Consider the following 18,442-nt stretch of genomic DNA (forward strand, 5'->3'; position numbering starts at 1 on the left):
CCAACACTAAGGTGATAGGCATTTTTGCTCTCTCTCTGTCTTATCAGTTAAAGTGAACAGTATTTTTTTCTTTGATTATGAATTACTAAAAGCTCCTTCAAATCAAACATGTTAGTATTTGGACAGTTTACATGATAGCACCTACTATTCTATAATAGCACTCTCATAAAAGTTAAACCAGATTTACACTAGCTATAATGTATGCAGTGGAAACACTTCCAGAGTTACATGTGGTGGGAGACATTTCTTAGCTACCATCCAACAAACTGTTAGTTGTTGAATTATTCTATGGTAGGTGCTATCATTTATATTTATATTATATTAAAATTCTTATATAGCTCATTTTCCCATAATTTATAGGTTTCTCCAGCAACTAACAGAGGAGAATTCTGAGTTAATTAATAAGTTGTGGACTGATATTCAGCAGAAAATGGCAACCCAGTCACAAATAACTCCTCCAGGAACGCCATCATCTGCTCTTTCATTAGGGGAACAAAGAGGTTTGTTTCCCCTTTGCGTTATTTCTAGTTGCCTGCTTTATTGAGTTCATTCTTGAATGAAGTAATTTTTAAAGGAGTATTATTTGAGTTTTGACTGCCTTAGCCTAATTGACTAAATACTGATGGATCTGTCAATTGAAATATTTTCTTAAGATGTTTGTTCACTTGAGATACTTTTGGAAATGTTCTATCTTTTAGCTGCTCTCAATGCTACCAGTGCTGTCAAGAGACTCCAAACCAGGCTTCAGCCTGAAGAAGCTACTGAGACTTTAGACTCAAGCTCTGTTGTGGGACACATGCTGAACTCAAGGAAGCAAAAACAGCTGTTAAATAAAGGTTCAGTCCCTTAATTTACAAAGATGAATGCTTAAATATGTAACTTGATAGAGCTGTCTTAATCTCTTAGTAAATTTTTTTTCCTCTTAATCTGATCCACATGGTTCCAACTAAGAGTTTGTTGAATGGTAGCTAAGAAATGTCTCTTACCACATGTAAGTCTCGAACAGTGGTTCCAGTGCATTCATTATAGCTAGTGTAAATCTGGTTTAAACTGTTTAATTTTTATGAGAAGAATGGCGATATCATCTATAAAAGCCTTTTATAAATTGTGAACAATAGTCAAAAGGTCTTTCTAGTAGTTGTCTAGTCATACTTTTTCCTGGTCTTAAAATAGAATGACTTCTCTCATTATCAGTGAAAAGAAAACCGAATTTGCATGCTCTTTCCAAGCCGAAGAAAAACATGTTATCAGGTAGCACAACCTCTGCAGACTTACCAAATAGGACTAATTCCAGTCTGGATGTCCTCAAACACATGATACATGAAGTGGAACATGAAATGGAAGAATACGAGCGGTGGACAGGTCGTGAGGTCAAGGGACTGGGGAGCAGTCAGGGTCTTTCAGGCTTCACTTTGTCGCTGGTGAGCTCCCTCTGTCGCCTGGTTCGGTACCTTAAAGAGGTAAGAACAATCTTGCAAAGTGGTGATTACCCCTTAGCCAGACAGCTCATTTTAAAGAAAGCTCTCTCAACTAAATATATTCACACACACACTGTCAGATATAAATGTATATAATAAACTGTCAGATGTGAATGTGAAAATAAAACTACTAGTATAAATACATTTAAAAAAAAAAAAAGAGGTAAGAACATTAGGTTATTAGAGTTTTCCCTTCAGGAAGAAATGCATGGGGTTTTTTCCTCTCCAGTTATTGTAGCCTCCAAATAAAGAACAGCCAAATTTGAATAGCTTCCTTTAAAATACCTCAGTTTTATATTATCTGCAGTAAAGGCTTATCCTTTAAATTCTTTTCTGCCATTAGTAGGTACATGCTCAGATAAGTGATTTTAATAAGAGCTTTAGCAAATTATAATTAGTAGGGTAAATCTGCCATTAATATAATTATATCTTGTGCTAATATTAAATATTGCTGTTTGGCAATTGTAGATTAAGTAGAACTATTAACCATGTCTTCATTCTATTGCTATTCTCTGCTTCCTACTCCCACGTTCAGTTTGGAGAGTGGCATTGCCTATCATCTGTAGACATGATAGGTGGGAAAATTCTTTGTTATCTGTATGTGATACAGTTAAGTAACTCACATATGTAGGTAACTCACGTATAGCTTCATTGTCTAAGTCAGAGATGTTTTATTGTAAAAATAATTTATAAACTAAGAATTTTTCTTTGATTTCAAATAATCAAATTAAAGTTCCTTTAATTTGATTTCAAATAATTAAAGTTCCTTTAATTTGATTTCAAATAATCCATCCACAGAATGTCACAGAATTAGAGTTGGCTATGTATTTCATCTTTAAAAATCTATCTAAACTGTTATATACTTAAGCCTGTTGTACAAATATGACAAAAGTGTTTAAGGAAAATCTATTAACAAAATAGATCTACCACCTTAATACAGATGTTTCAGTTTCTCTAGCGCTGTCTTCCTAAAGTTGAATTGCCTTTTTTTTTTTTTTTTTTTTGGAGACAGGGTCTCACTCTGTTGCCCAGGTTATAGCACACTAGTGGCATGATCTTGGCTCATTGCAACCTCCACCTCCCAGGTTTAAGCAATCAGCCTCAGCCTGCTGAGTAGCTGGGACCACAGGTATACGCCACTACTCCTGGCTAATTTTTGTATTTTTTTGTAGAGACACGGTCTCACTATGTTGCCCAGGGTGGTCTCGAACTCCTGAGCTCAAAGCAATCTTCCCATCTTGGCCTCTCAAGGTGTTGGGATTACAGGCATGAGCCACCACACCTGACTCTAAAATTCATTTTAAATGAAAGATTTGTTGTACTGTCATACCTATTAAAGCCTTAACATTCTTTCACCCTTAGGAATCTTCAGGAGTATGCTTTTGGCTCTTGGAAAGTATTTCAGGCTTAGAAGCATGTACTTTTTTTGTTTGGAGATAGAATCTTGCTCTGTTGCCAGGTTGGAGTGCAGTGATGTGATCTTGGCTCATTGCAACCTCCACCTCCCGGGTTCAAGTGATTCTCCTGCCTCAGCCTCCTGAGTAGCTAGGACTATAGGCGCATGTCACCATGCCCAGCTAATTTTTGTATTTTTAGTAGAGATGGGGTTTTGCCATATTGGCCAGGATGGTCTCAATCTCTTGACCGTGATCTGCCAGCCTTGGCCACCCAAAGTGCTGGGATTACAGGTGTGAGCCACTGCCCCCGGCCAGAAGCATGTACTTTTAAGCGAATCACTTGCTTTACAAAGTTAAACCATTTAAAGTTGTAGTCATTTATTTTAAAATATATTTTAACAAACTTAATTTTTGAATTGACGATATAGTCACGTGATATGGAAATTCAAAGATATAGCAGATTGTGCAGTGAAAAGTCTAACTCTCATCCCTAACTTACAGCCAGTCTGTTTGCTTACTTTTAGCCAAGTATTATTACCAGATACCAGTGTATTTTTCTAGAGATGGTCAGTGTGTATTCAAATAATATGTGTATGTATATCCCTCTTACTTTTTACAAAAAATGTAGCTACTTAATTTTATGTAACATTTTGTTCATTTTATTCTATTTAAAGAAATGAAGAGAATAAAGCAACACATTTTCTTTAATTAAATATAGTAAACCTTTTAATAAGAATCTTTGTCATTACTGTCACATAATATATGCTTCTTTGTAAACATCTTCTTTGCCAACTTTGAGTGAAAACTTAGTTTTCAACATGTGATGCTATTGGAGGACGTTTATTTGATATTTTTTTTGTAGAGTGAGATCCAGTTACGTAAAGAAGTAGAGACAAGGCAACAATTGGAACAAGTATTAGGTGATCATCGAGAGCTCATTGATGCTCTGACAGCTGAAATTCTTCTTCTTAGAGAAGAAAATGCTGCTACACAGGTACTCAGATGAGATCCCAATTTTTATGTGTTCAGTGGTATAAAACGTCTTTAAACATGTACTAGATTCTCTTAAAGTTGTTTTTGGTTTAACTGTGTTGATATGATTACTTATCAGTCATATTATCGGTGCTAGCTATTATCGAACATTTATTACATTGGAGGTATTATAGTAGAAGCTTGGAAATAGTATATAGACTGTCTCCCTGTCTTAAGAGACTTACTGTTTAGTGGGAAGACAGAGTCTGCATTTAAATTATAACTACCATTGTTACAGTAGTTAATCCAAAATGTGAAATGAGTGTTATGATAGCCACTTTTAATTTCAAAACAGCAGAAGATAGCCTTTCAGGAGTCCTTTTGCAGTTAAATCAGATGCTATTTACAGTTGTTGACAGTATCTTCATATTTGTTACATAAAGTCCTCTTTGCTGCTTGACTGATCGCTTCTTTTCTTTTTTCAAAGACTTACACAGTTTTCTTCTAGAAAACCTGCTTCTATGCTGCACTGAGCATTCTTCCTTTGGGTACTACTATTTTTTTTTTTTTTTTTTTTTTTGAGATGGTGTTTCACTCTGTCACCCAGGCTGGAGTGTGTGACACCCAGGCTGCAGTGGACCTCCTGGGCTCAAGTGATCCTACTGCCTTAGCCTCCCAAGTTGCTGGGACTACAGAGGTGCATCACCATACCCAGCTAACTTTTTGTGTTTTTAGAGACGGCGTTTCATCATGTTGCCCAGGCTGATCTTGAACTCTGGGGCTCAAGTGATTCGTCCGCCTTGGCCCTCAAAAGTGCTGGGATTACAGGCATGTACCACTGCACTCTGCTTCTTTGTGCACTTCTGATACTGTCTGGATATTAGTATTATTGAGTTTACTGTATTATGTTATATGTGTACTTGTCACTGAGACTGTGCTTCTTGAGTGTACACAATCTATTTTATTCGTCTTTTTTGTTCTCATGTAGTGGTTATTGTTTTATTTATTAGCCAGAAGAGAACTGCTTGTCTTATTTAGAAAAACAGTAGTTAGAAGATAAATTATTTGTGTTAATGGACATTAGATATAGATGTATAATTTTTTTAAATTGATAATATAGGGCCAGGCACAATGGCTCACACCTTTAATCTCAACACTTTGAGGGCCGAGGTGGGAAGATCACTTGAGGACAGGAGTTTGTGATCAGCCTGGGTAACAAGTGAGACCAGTTTACAAAAAATAAAAATATTAGCTGGGCACAGTGGCACATGCCTGTAGTCTTAGCTGCTTGGGAGGCTGAGGTAGGAGGGTCACTTGAGCCTAGGAGTTTAAAGCTGCAGTGAGCTATGATTTTGCCATTATACTCTCCCCTAGATGACAAAGTGAGACCCTGTCTTAACACACACACGCACACACACACACACACTCTCTCTCTCTCTCTCTCTCTTTCTCTCTCTCGATAATAGAGTTCACATACCATTAAGTCCACCCTTTTAAAATGTACATTTCAGTGTTTCTAGTATATTTGAAGTTGTATACCAGTACCATCACCTAAATCCAGAACATTTTCCTCACTCCAGAGAGAAATCCTATACTCTTTAGAAGTACTCTTCATTCTCTCTTCTCACGAGCTCCTGGCAGTCACTAATCTACTTCTGTGTTTGTGGATTTGCCCAATATGGATATTACACAGAAATGGAACAACGGAATATGTGGCCTTCTTTCACTTAGCATAATGTTTTAAGGTTAATATGTTTAGCATGTATCAGTACTTCATTCCTCTGTATTGCCCAACAATCTATTGTATGGATATACCATATTTTATTTATCCCTTCATTAGTTAATGAACATTTGGGTTATTTTTACTTTTTGTCTGTTACAAATAATACTGCTATGAACATTGTTATACATATTTTTGCAGAACATATGTTTTTAATTCTCCTGGGAAGATGTGCAGTTTTAAAATGTACTAATTTATTCAACATATCTTTATTGAATACCCGCCATGGGCCTGGTACTGTTCTAGGTACAGGAAATAGAATAGTGAACAAAATATAGAAAACTTTACTTTCATTGAGCTTACATTCTAAATAAACCCTAAAAACAAAAAGTGGAAGTATGGTAAGTTAGCGAGTGATATGTACTTCAAAGAAAAATAAAGCACACAAAGGCATAGAAAATACATAAGATGGAGTAGGATGCAGTTACAAATGAGATGGGCCATGCCTGTCTGAGGAAGTGACATTTGAGCCAAGACCTGGAAGAGGTGAGGAGTGAGCATGTGGGTCGCTGAGAGAAGAGCAGTCTGGGCAGAGGAAAAGCAAGTGCAAAGGTCTTGTGGTGGGAGTGTGACTGGTGAGCTTAGATTCATCAAGGAGACCAGTGTGGCAAGAGTAGAGTATGGGGAAGAGAGAGAGGCAGGAGACAAGATCAGGTAAGCCTGATCGCATAGGGGCTTGCATGCTGGTTGAAGACTTGGGCTTTTATGCTAAGTGAGATGGGAATACATATGTAAAGAGAAGAGACGTGATTTGTCTTGGGTTTAAGAGGATCACTCTGGGTTGTGTTGAAACTAGATCAGAGATTGGTACCCTTTCTTGGGTCGCAGTGCCCTTAGTGTCTTATAACACCCCTAGGCCAAAAGAATACCTAACAATTCTGCTTATTAAGTCCAAAAAACTGTGTTCTAACAACCGACTGTTTGAGAAAAAGTAATACTTTCTCTTAAATAACTACAATTATTTACTAATGGGTTATATGTACCTTTTGAGCACTGTACCACTTCTCAAAGTGTGGAATCATATGGGACACAGTCTTTCTTATTTCCTGTTCCACACTGATTTTCCTCCAGAACTGTTTTTTTTTTTTTTAACCTAGTGACTACTGAAAACCCAGCCATGAGAAGATTTGACAAAGTAATATAATGTAGTCTGACATTGAGACTGTGAACTCTCTTGAGCTAATAGTTCACCAGTGTGTCATAGATGGCAAGCACCACTGTTTCCTTTGAAAATTTAAATTTTCCTCTGGTGCTCCTGTAAGTTCACTTTAATGACCTGAGGTGCCTCAGCATACAGTTTGAGAACAGTATGGGACTAGACTAGATGGCCAAACAAAGCAGAATATTACATTAGGAGTTACTGGAATAGTTTAGGTGAGACATGGCAGCTTGGGTGTGAAAAGTACCCAAGTTCTGAATACATTTTGAAGGCTGACCAATGCAGTCTGCTAATTGATTTGATATGGAGTGAAGCAGAGGATATTGGAAAAGAGTCAAGGGTAATTCCAAAGTTTTGGGCTGAATGATTAAAATGATGAAGTTGCCATTTATGAGGTAGAGAAGGCTTTAGGAGGAATGTGGTTTTATATAGCTTAAGTTTGAGAAGTCTATTTGAGCTCTAGATGGAGGTGTTGAGTAGGCCACTGGATATATGAGTGTGGAATTTGGGAAAAAATTTGGGCTGGCGGTATAAAAATGTTTACTATACTTCATTCAGCAGTACTATTAATATTTCTGATGTCTGGCTGCACCTGACTTATCTAATGTCTGTATCTCTCTAAGCATGCATGAGAAAGATATATATGCTTAGATAGAAGTTTGTTACTGGCTGCCAGCCTTTGATTTTCTTACTTTGTTGTTATTACAGGGTGTCAGCAATTTACAGAACTCTCCTTTTCTTCCTTCTACCTGCAATTTTCTCTACTTCTAAGAACCATTCGCGTAACACCAATATGTAACTTAAGAAAGATGAGCATTATATGGTAGTGATCGAACCTGATGTTTTTAGATGACCTTCTTATATCATCTTTGTAGAAAAGATTAAGAACAAAACAAATTCATCTAAACTTCTGGGCAATCTGGTTGACTTTTACATGTAAGAATGGAATTCCAAACACTTAACACATTCGCTAAATCTATGGGTAAGGTATTTTGTGGGTGATCTTTTAAATTAAAAAAAAAAACAAAAAACCTTATGTGATATTAAAAAATATACACACACACACACATAGACAAATGAGAATATATACATATAGAAAATATAGTGTTATCTGTCTTATGCACTTATATAAAAACCAAGTTGTAATTAATATTCATATTAATTACATACAGAATTTTGTGCTTTTCTTTTTTCCCTTAACATTATTTCATATGCATTACCACAAATATTTAGAGTGTTCATGTTTGTCAGTTTAAATGCCTGGGTAATCTTCACTGTTTCCTCCACCTCATGTATCTCTGTCTCTTGGGGGTAGCTTAAGAGTCAGTTGGGACATCTATATGAAGAGGTTTTGTAAATGGAAAGCTCTGTAGAAAGGTTAATTCTTAATGTTATAGAAGGGTATTAATTACTATTTCATGATTTACTTAACCATTTCCCTATCATGGGACTACTGGAATATTTATAATTATAGATAGCATTGCTTTAATTTGAAAGTCTCAAATTCCTGAAATATTTAAAATGATGCTATTATACATGTGTAAACACACATATACTTTGTGTGGTTTGCTTTCTAGGTGGTGGTTTGATGTTTGATATGCTAATAATATTATTTCATATGTTTTCCTCTCCAGGCAAGACTTCAGCAGTATATGGTCACAACAGATGAGCAACTTACATCACTCACACATGCTATTAAGAACTGTCCAGTGATAAATAACAGACAAGAAATTCAGGCATCAGAAAGGGGAACCACAGGTAGAAGAGTTATGGACAGTCCAGGTGAGTGTGGTCTTATTATCTCAGACTCATTAGACTTAATGGCCTTAGGTAACAAATCAAACCCTAAGTCTCTAAACTTATATAGACTTATTGACTGTTTATGCATATGCAGTATTGTTCCTACTACAATTGCCACTACTTTCCAGCTAATATTGGATGCTTGCTCATGCCAGATACCTAAGTCTTACATGCATCATTTCAGTTTATCTCATCATAGTCTGATGAGGTAGGTGTTATTGTTTTCTCCATTAGTGTTATCCTCAGAGGAAACTGAGGCTAAGAGAGTGTTGGTAACTTAGCAGTCACACAGGTAGAAAGCAGCAAAACTGGACACCTAGACCAATGAGACTTTAGTGCTAGCACTTTTAACCACAGTGCCCTAGATTCAGAAGAGATGGTTTTGGAAAGAGAAAAATACTGTTTTAGAAATTCATAACTTTTGTTCATATGTGGTAGTGCTGTTTTGAAATTTTTTCCTCATCTCATGTGCCATCATATGCCACAGGCTGAATTGGACATGTCAGTTTTTTCATGTTTTTTACTTTTAAGTAAGACTTTGATGAGTGTCTGTAAAGAAAGTGTTTGATGTATTTAAAGCCGTTTTCTTAGGATGGATTCTAAGAAGTGACCAAAATTTAACTTGTATGAGATATAGTCAATGGCTAGGGCAGGTCTCTGTCTTCTGGTGGAGTCTTGCTGTTAATATCTCAGTCAAGGAATATGTGAGAAGGGCTGGGAGTAAGCGTATTGTAGAATTACTGTTAGTTTTTGTTATTGCCTGTGGAAAAAGTCAGATTTATGTAGGTGAGACCAAAGATTTATGTAGTATCTTCCTGAGTCTCAGCTCTTGTAACTCTTGTAAAATAATATGGAATGTGACTATGTTGTGATAATGCATGACCTGTGAAGCTCCTTGGTTTGTAAGGAGCCTTGTATATGGAAGTCAGTGCACTAATATGCCCCATTTTAGCCATTTTGTTCCTTATTATGACCATCAAAAAGCTATCCATAACAAATAATGAAAAATTCTACCAGCCTAGGCAACATGGTGAAACCCCATCTCTACAATGAATAAAAAAAATTAGCTGGGTATGGTGGTGCATGCCTGTAGTCCTAGCTACTTGGGAGGGTGAGGCAGGAAGGTCACCTGAGCCTGGGAGGTCGAGGCTGTAGTGAGCCAAAATTGCTCCACTGCACTCCAGCTTGGGTGACAGAGTGAGACCCTGTCTGAAAAAAATAAGCCACATTCTAGGGTGCCACATTGATTTTTTTAGGAGTCCCTAAGTGGCTCACTTTTCATGGCTTTGAGGTCCTAGTGCCTTTCTCAAAATAGTAACTACTTCCCAGTGCTGGCCCCCCAGGAGCCTGCCCATGAATGATTGGCAGATGAAGATACAGCCTAGAAAGTGAAGGCTCCAGGAGCCATGTGGATTCATGTGGATTTTGCACTCTACTGAGATACATTTAAGAATAAATACAGTACCTGAAATGTGCCCATAGTTTCTTTTTGTTCCTGTTGTACTAATATCCTCTCATCTTCTTCAGAGGGTCCAGTTGTAAATGCCAATATCTCAGTGCCATTGGTGTTAGAGGAAGAAGTGGTTGAATTCCCACAGGAAGAGCTGCCTGTTAAACTGTCTCAGGTGCCAAATCCTCCAGATAGCATGAATCTGGCCAAGAATTTTCCCGCACATATTTTTGAGCCAGCTGTGTTGTTAACACCACCCAGGCAGAAGAGCAACTCAGAATTCTCTCCTCTGCAGGACGGTAAGGCTTCTTCTGAATTTACATGTAAGTTGTTTTTTATGCTTCATTTGTGCAATGTATTATTTTCACCGTTAACCTGAAAAACAGAATTGAAAAAGACATTGATTACCACCCATAGCCTTTGAGCTGAAGGAAGAATTTTCATACTATGTGTGTTATACCTGTGGTGATGTGACATTTAATTAATTTTATTGTATATCTATTTTATTAAACATTGTAAGTTTTAAACTTAGATCAAAAGATCAGAGTCCTTAGCATCAAGATGCAGAGTAAGGGGAAATCCCTTTTTTTCCCCTATGGCCAGGAGCATATGAAAGAGCTAAACGCAAGAGATTATACTCAAAAGAATAATGAAAGTTAGACCAATGAAAGGTGAGAACTGTGACTTTAAGGGTTTTATAAGTCATATCTGTTCATCATAATTACCTCTTTCTCATCAAAAGTTTTCAGCTCAGTCAGTTGAGTGAATCTTATAATAAAATGTAATGGGCAATTAAAAATAGCTTTAGAGTTACTTTTGCAGCTCACAGGTAGAGTTTTGAATAAATGTGTTAAGAATGTATTATTCTTAGCTCAAAGATTCTTAGGGTTCATGAATGGTCTTCAGGAGTTCCATGGACAACTTCATTGTTGGGAAAATTAAATTTATTTGTCTCCATGTACATTTTTTTTCCTGGAACTATTGTTTTTATTTCATTTTCAAAGAGTTCTTTAGTCAAAAAAAGAACCACTATCTTAAACTCTCTTCTGAAGTTTTTTGAAAAATATTATTCAGGTTTGATTAGCCTGAATTTTTATTTCTTTGAAAAGATTTTTTATATTCTTACTTACATAGGGGTATAGAAAAATAACTTTATTATTATTGGGACATACAAATTTTGTGTGATTTTCTGCACTTGCATATATGTTTCCAAAAGGACATGAAGAAGCCCTAGGGGTTAAAGAAAACGACAAAGCCTTGCTATTAAAAATTTTGTTTTGGTATTTATAATGCAGATGTAGCATCTGTCAGATCAGTGTGGTGCAGTGGTAACAATGCCAGGCTGAGAGTCAGAAGTGCTGGTATCTTGGCCTGTTTATCGTTGACTAGCTGTGAGGCATGAGGCTCAGATAGTTAACCTTTTCTAGACCTAAGTTTTTCCATCTATAAAATGAGAAGATATTTCTTTATCTTTAATGTTCCCTCTAGCTCTACCATTGTATGATTCAGTCTTTCCTCTTCAGAGGGCTAGTCAGTATTATTAACTCAGGCAAGATTCAGGAAATATGATTTCAGCTCTGATTTCTATTCAGGCTAGACTTTTATTCTTTAAAGTAGTTTTTCAGCTGTTTGCATGTTGCTAATAGGCTTGCCTAATGATCTTTTATTAGATGTTGTAAATATTTTTCTTTGTTGATGGTAAAGTAGCTTAAAGTTCTTTGTAAGCAACAGTTACAATAAATGTTTTTACTTTGATCACAAATGTGCTAAATGCTTGTTAAAGCAAGTTTGTCAGGGATTGCTATAGACAACATTTTAATAGTATCTTCAGCAAGTATGCATTTAAAGTAACGGCCCGTTTCTTTTACAGTGTGCAGACAGAGCTGCTTGTGAATATGTATTTGAATTGGTGATGTTTTATTATATTTTTCAAGCATTGTGTTTGGAATACTCACATATAAAGAATTATTCAGTTAAACAGAATATACAGATGAAAATGGGTGATACATGGGGCCCTTCATCAGCATTCAGTTCTCTTTTAGGATAGCTTTGTCTAATAGAATTTTCTGGATTGATGAAAATGTTCTGTATCTGCTCCATCCAGAATGGTGCCACTGGCCGCATGGGGCTAGTGAACACCTCATATGTGGCTTTTGTGACTGAGGAACTTAATTTTAAATTTTATTTGATTTTAATTAAACTTAAATAGCCACATATGGCTAGAAGCTGCCATATTGGACACTATTGCTATAGAATTTCCCATCATAAATATATTCCTCTAGCTATTAATTTATTTCTGCTTTTCGTTACAGCCATGCTTCTCGAACAAGTTGTGTGTGTGTATTTGTGTGCAGTTTCATTTCATTTTCCGGTCTCTCATTCATTCCTTATTTTAAAGTGTTCATTCTAATTCATATTTGTATATGGTATTTAAAAAAGTACTGTCAATTTAAATAACATCCAGAGAAAGGCTCTCTAAAAGAAACTGATATTTATTCAGGATTGAGCATTGCAATGGGAATATGGCGGGCATATTCAGGGAAGTAAAGGAAGATAGGAGTTTTTAAAGGGGAAATGAGGAGGATTATCTAAGTTTTTTTGAGATAGCCATCCTTGGCTATAAGGATCAATAACAAGGGTGGCATCAATTTAAGGTTGGACAGGCAATTGTTGGGCAGATGTCCTTGCAGAATTATTTTTTGTGCAAGGTTGTGGTGGCCTTTGTGCAAGTTCTGGCTTTTGAAGTCTCTTGAATAGTTGTTATCAATCACACATGCATGAGAACCCTTCCTTCATGGCTTTTTAAGGCTCCATTTATCAGTCACTTACGTCTATTAGAGTGACTCTGATGAAGTCACTTGTGCTCCGACACAAATTACTCAATTTTTTTTTCTTTTGAGATGGAGTTTCACTATGTTGTTCAGGTTGGAGTGCAATCTTGGCTCACTGCAACCTCTGCCTCCTGGGTTCAAGCTGTTCTCTTGCCTCAGCCTCCCGAACAACTGGGATTACAGCCCTGTGCCACCACGCCTGGCTAACTTTTTTTTTTTTTTTTGTATTATTAGTAGAGACTGGGTTTCACCATGTTGGCCAGGCTGATCTCGTACTCCTGACCTCAAGTAATCTGCCCACCTTGGCCTTACAAAGTGCTGGGATTACAGGAAACGATGCCTGGTCAAATGACTCCATTTTGATCCTGACAGCTTTCACAGTATATACCTGTAAAAGCAGTCATTTTTATCCCAATTTGATTTTTATTTGGTAATTGTCTCCATAATTAATATATTTTTTGCACCTCTTAAGATACCAACTTTACACAATAATTATAGACTCTGTTGGAGAGTGTAATTCACAATAACACCTACCTCCCTTCTCTACTGTGGATAGTTATGTTTTTATTTTAAATTTTTTCGTCACTTTAATACTTTTTATTTCTTCTTTAACTTTAGGTAGTATTTCTTGATTTTCCACTACATAGAATACTAGCTTCCCTTCCCTTCTGCTTCTCCTCTGTTTTCTGCCTCTCACCTTCAGTTAATTACACTTTCCCTTTCACATTATTAAGCTTGATTACATTAACCTTCTCTTCCATTACAACTATGTTTCCTGTGTCTTGTCTATATACATATTGAAAAGTAAAAACAAGTAAGTAACAGTTTCTTTTTTAATCCATTGTGACTGCCAGTGCTTCTGCCAAAGGAAAAAGTTCTTACGAAAATCAAGGTGTATTCTTACTTCATGGTAGAAGTGCTCAGACTCTTTTAGTTTGCTATATATTTATACTGTGATTCTCTTGTTCAGTTTTTGCTTTGCATAGACTTTCAAATTGCTTTTATTCTCTTGTTGACATAATGTGCTTTCATCATGTCTTCAAGTCCTTTAGTCATGCTGTCTGTGGCATGGAATCTGCTTTTATCCCGAGACACCTTCTCAAAGCCCTTTAAATTTGCTGCAGTCCTCACTCATTGCTCTCTGGGCCTTCTGCATAGCTCTTATCCTGGGAGTTGGTATCATTGCACTCCTGAATTGGATCACCTGTTTCCTGGATTCTGTTTCTTATTATTTGGCTTTCTTTGACAGTTTTCTGAAAGAATCAGAAAAAGTGTATGCAAGGTAAACTCAGTTCTTCAAAATCTGAAGATGTTGCCATTTTTCTCTTACACTTGATTGATTGATAATGTGTCTAAAGAATTCTAGGTCAATAGTTCTTTTTCCTGAGAAATTATAGGCATTATTTTTTGTATTATTTTTTATTGTACATTAGGTTCTGGGTACATGTGCAGATCATGCAAGGTTGTTGCATAGGTGCATACATAACCAGGTGGTTTGCTGCCTCCATTCCCCCTTCATCTATATCCAGCATTTCTCCCCATGTTATCCCTCCTCAACCCCCGCTGTCCTTCCTGTAGCCTGCCTCCCCAGCTGACCCCAGTGTGTGATGCTCCTCTCCCTGAGTCCACGTATTCTCATTGTTCAACACCCACCTATGAGTGAGAACATGCGGTGTTTGGTTTTCTGTTCTTGTGTCAGTTTGCTGAGAATGATGGTTTCCAGATTCATCCAGGTCCCTACAAAGGACATGAACTCATCGTTTTTTATGGCTGTGTAGTATTCCATGATGTATATGTGCCACATTTTCATTGTCCAGTCTATCATTGATGGGCATTTGGGTTGGTTCCAGGTCTTTGCTATTGTACACAGTGCTGCAATGAACATACATGTGCATGTGTCTTTATAATAGAACTATTTATTATCCTTTGGGTGTATACCCAGTAATGGGATTGCTGTGTCAAGTGGAATTTCTATTTCTAGATCCTTGAGGAATTGTGTTTCTATTTCTCCACATTCTCTCCAGCATCTGTTGTCTTCAGCTTTTTTAATGACTGCCATTCTAACTGGCATGAGATGATACCTCAATGTGGTTTTGATTTGCATTACTCTAATGGCCAGTGATGATGAGCATTTTTTCATATGTTTGTTGGCCTCATATATATCTTCTTTTGAGAAGTGTCTGTTCATATCCTTTGCCCACTTTTGAATGGTTTTTTTTTTTCTTGTAAATCTGTTTTAGTTTTTTGTAGATTCTGGATATTAGCCCTTTGTCAGATGGGTAGACTGCAAAAATTTTTTCCCATTCTGTTGGTTGCCAGTTTGCTCTAATGATTGTTTCTTTTGCTGTACAGAAGCTGTGGAGTTTAATTAGACCCCATTTGTCTATTTTGGCTTTTGTTGCCATTGCTTTTGGTGTTTTAGTCATGAAGTCCTTGCCTATCTCTATGTCCTGGATGGTTTTGCCTAGGTTTTCTTCTAGGGTTTTTATGGTGTTAGGTCTTATGTTTAAATCTTTAATCCACCTTGAGTTAATTTTACTGTAAGGTGTCAGGAAGGGGTCCAGTTTCTGCTTTCTGCACATGGCTAGTCAGTTTTCCCAACACCATTTGTTAAACAGGGAGTCCTTTCCCCATTGCATGTTTTTGTCAGGTTTGTCACAGCCAATATCATACTGAACGGGCAAAAACTGGAAGCATCCCCTCTGAAATCAGGCACTAGACAAGGATGTCCTCTGTCACCACTCCTATTCAATATAGTTTTGGAAGTTCCAGCCAGAGCAATCAGGCAAGAAAAAGAAATGAAGGGTATTCAGTTAGGAAAGGAGGAAGTCAAATTGTCTCTATTTGCAGACGACATGATTGTATATTAAGAAGACCCCATTGTCTCAGCCCAGAATCTCCTTAAGGTGATACGCAACTTCAGCAAAGTCTCAGGATACAAAATCAATGTGCAGAAATCACAAGCATTCCTGTATACCAATAACAAACAACCAGATCAAGAGTGAACTCCCATTCACAATTGCTACAAAGAGAATAAAATACCTAGATATACAACTAACCAAGTATGTAAAAGATCTCTTTAAGGAGAACCACAAACCACTGCTCAACGAAATAAGAGAGGACACAAATAGATGGAAAAACATTCCATGCTCATGGTTAGGAAGAATCAATATCATGAAAATGGCCATGCTGCCTAAAGTAATTTATAGATTCAATGCTATCCCCATCAAGTTACCAATGACCTTCACAGAACTGGAAAAAACCACTTTAAACTTCATATGGAACCAAAAGAGAGCCCGCATAGCCAAGACAGTCCTAAGCAAAAGGAACAAAGCTGGAGGCATCACACTACCTGACTTCAAACTATACTAATCAAAACAGCATGGTATTGGTACCAAAACAGAGACATAGACCAATGGAACAGAACAAAGGCCTCGGAAGCAGCACCACACTACTACAACCATCTGATCTTTGAAATTACAGGCATTATTCCATTGGTTTCTAGTATTCAGTGTTCAGTTGAGATGTCTAATAATGAGATGTCTTTTATTTCTTTGTATTGGACCTACTTTTTTTTCTAGGAAAGCTTTTAGGATCTCTGTTTTTATCCTGAAATTGCACAAGGTATGTCTAAATATGGGTTTTTACCTTCTTGCACTGTGAGACACTAGTTGGACCTTTCAGTCTAAAGACATATGACTTTCTTCAGTTCGAGAAATTTTATGTTGGTCATTGGGATTTTCTTATGAATTTGGCCTTGCATCTTCCTTCTTACATTCTAGAAGATTTTTTCACTTCATATTCAAGCCTGTCTTTTGGATTTTTAAAATTTTGTCAATTGTATTTTTGATTTCCAAGCAAGAGCCCTTGTCCATTGTCCTTTTTTCATTGACACTTATTATGAATGCAATATCTTCCAGAAACTCTTCTGAGGATACTAGTTATAATTCTGTTATGAATTCTGTTACATTTTCTTCTGTACCTGAACTTTCTTTTCTTCTTGGTCTGTTCTATTTACCTTTCTTGGCATTTTCTTCTATTGTCCGTTTGCATTATAAGTTGAATATTATAGGTAGCTGTCATAAATTTTCTTTTCTGTGATGTAATAATCTAGGTCTGTTTTCCCAATAGACTTTCCCTTATGTGGTTGCTTTGTGAATATAGGCATGAAATGCTAACTATGGGCTTCCTTTTGGAGTGTATAAGCAGGATCCAGCCATTCAGTTGGGGCTCTTACATTTGCTGTTTCCATCCTTGACTTTTTGCTTAGAAGGACAGATGTGGTGTGCAGCAGCTTGACTGGCAAAAGTATACAGTAGTCAAATTTTCAAGTAATCCCCCATATTTCAGTTCTACTTCTCACTTTCTTTCTCTGTACCTGTCAGCTTTGTGGCTATAGCCTTTTCGGGGTCCCCCCAAAATATACTGGCTTTCACCTGTCATTTTCTTCTAATGTATATCTATTCTGGACTGTGGTTTTTGCTCAGTTGTACACTTTCACATACTTTCCATCTACTCCCAGTCTTCCAGATATTTGCTGAAATATCTTGTATGCTAGTGATTCTCTTCCGAGACAATTCTCTTTACTGATTATGGGTTTATTTCCTTTTATACGTCCTTGCTGTCAATGAAAGGAGGTGAGATAAATGTGTGCTCAGTCTATAGTCTTGAACTAGAAGCATCCCTCCTTTGAATTAGGACATTCCACCTAAACAACTCTTGCTAAGGGCTCCCGTGGCCTCCCTGTTACTAAGTCCAGGGTACACTTTTCTGTCCGTATGTTTCCAGGTCTGACAGTGGTATTATGCACAATTAACTACTTTGTTTCCTTGATGCCATGTTTATGTAATATTTTCCTTATCTTTCCAACTGCTCCCTTTTAGTCTGCTTTGCTGGCATTTTCCCCCTTTACCTGACCCTAAATATTGAGTTCCTCATGTCTTGAGACTTACTTCTTTTCTCCCTCTACTCTTCTCTCTGGATAATCTCACCCATTCTCATGGCTTCTAATACCTTCTAAATGTCAGCGACTTTCTGTCTTATATCATAGCCCAGATGTCTCTCTTGATTTTTAAACCCATATATTCATCTGCTTGGATGGATACACAAATGAATCAAAGGGCATCTCAAGTTCTTGATGCATCCTCCTTCCCCCAAGTCTCTCCTCTTGCCTTCAGCATCTCAGTAAATGTGATCACCATCCACTCAAGATATGTGTCATCTTGATCTGTGTGTTTTTCTCACTCCCCACTTCCAGTTCATCGCTCTCAGTTCTTTGCCAAAATATTTCTCAAATTTATTTGCTTTTCATCATCTCTAATGCCAGTATACCTTAGTTAGAGCTACCATCATCTTTCTTCTAGACTATTGCAATTGCTTACTGGATTTCCTGCTTCCCTTTCTGTTATCCTCCAATTACCCGCAGCATATAAGAAATGTAAATCAAATCATTGCCAGACCTTCTCTAGTTTTTCATTGCTGTTAGATTAAATTATGAAATTTTTAACATGGCCTAAAAGGCTTTGCCAGAAATGGCCACTGCACACCTCTCTCATCTCCTGTTTTTTCATTTCTC

General features: G+C 37.0%; 1 protein-coding gene across 10 annotated transcripts in view; it reads left to right on the forward strand.

Annotated features, from left to right (window-relative positions):
- SPICE1 (spindle and centriole associated protein 1) overlaps nt 1-18,442 on the forward strand; it is a 65,659-nt gene that overhangs the window by 35,784 nt on the left and 11,433 nt on the right. For 6 of the 10 annotated variants that reach the window (XM_032299043.1, XM_032299041.1, XM_032299042.1 and 3 more), the window contains exons 8-13: nt 361-500; nt 699-836; nt 1,195-1,460; nt 3,738-3,869; nt 8,421-8,568; nt 10,114-10,359. In XM_032299043.1, the coding sequence (XP_032154934.1) occupies nt 361-500; nt 699-836; nt 1,195-1,460; nt 3,738-3,869; nt 8,421-8,568; nt 10,114-10,359 (1,070 nt within the window). The remainder of the gene's footprint in view (nt 1-360; nt 501-698; nt 837-1,194; nt 1,461-3,737; nt 3,870-8,420; nt 8,569-10,113; nt 10,360-18,442) is intronic. The other 4 variants (XM_032299050.1, XM_032299049.1, XM_032299046.1 and 1 more) reach the window with 3 other exon arrangements.

Source organism: Sapajus apella, unplaced genomic scaffold (genome assembly GCF_009761245.1).
Source record: "Sapajus apella isolate SASKATOON/1434 unplaced genomic scaffold, GSC_monkey_1.0 scaffold40, whole genome shotgun sequence".
NCBI classification, from domain to species: domain Eukaryota; kingdom Metazoa; phylum Chordata; class Mammalia; order Primates; family Cebidae; genus Sapajus; species Sapajus apella.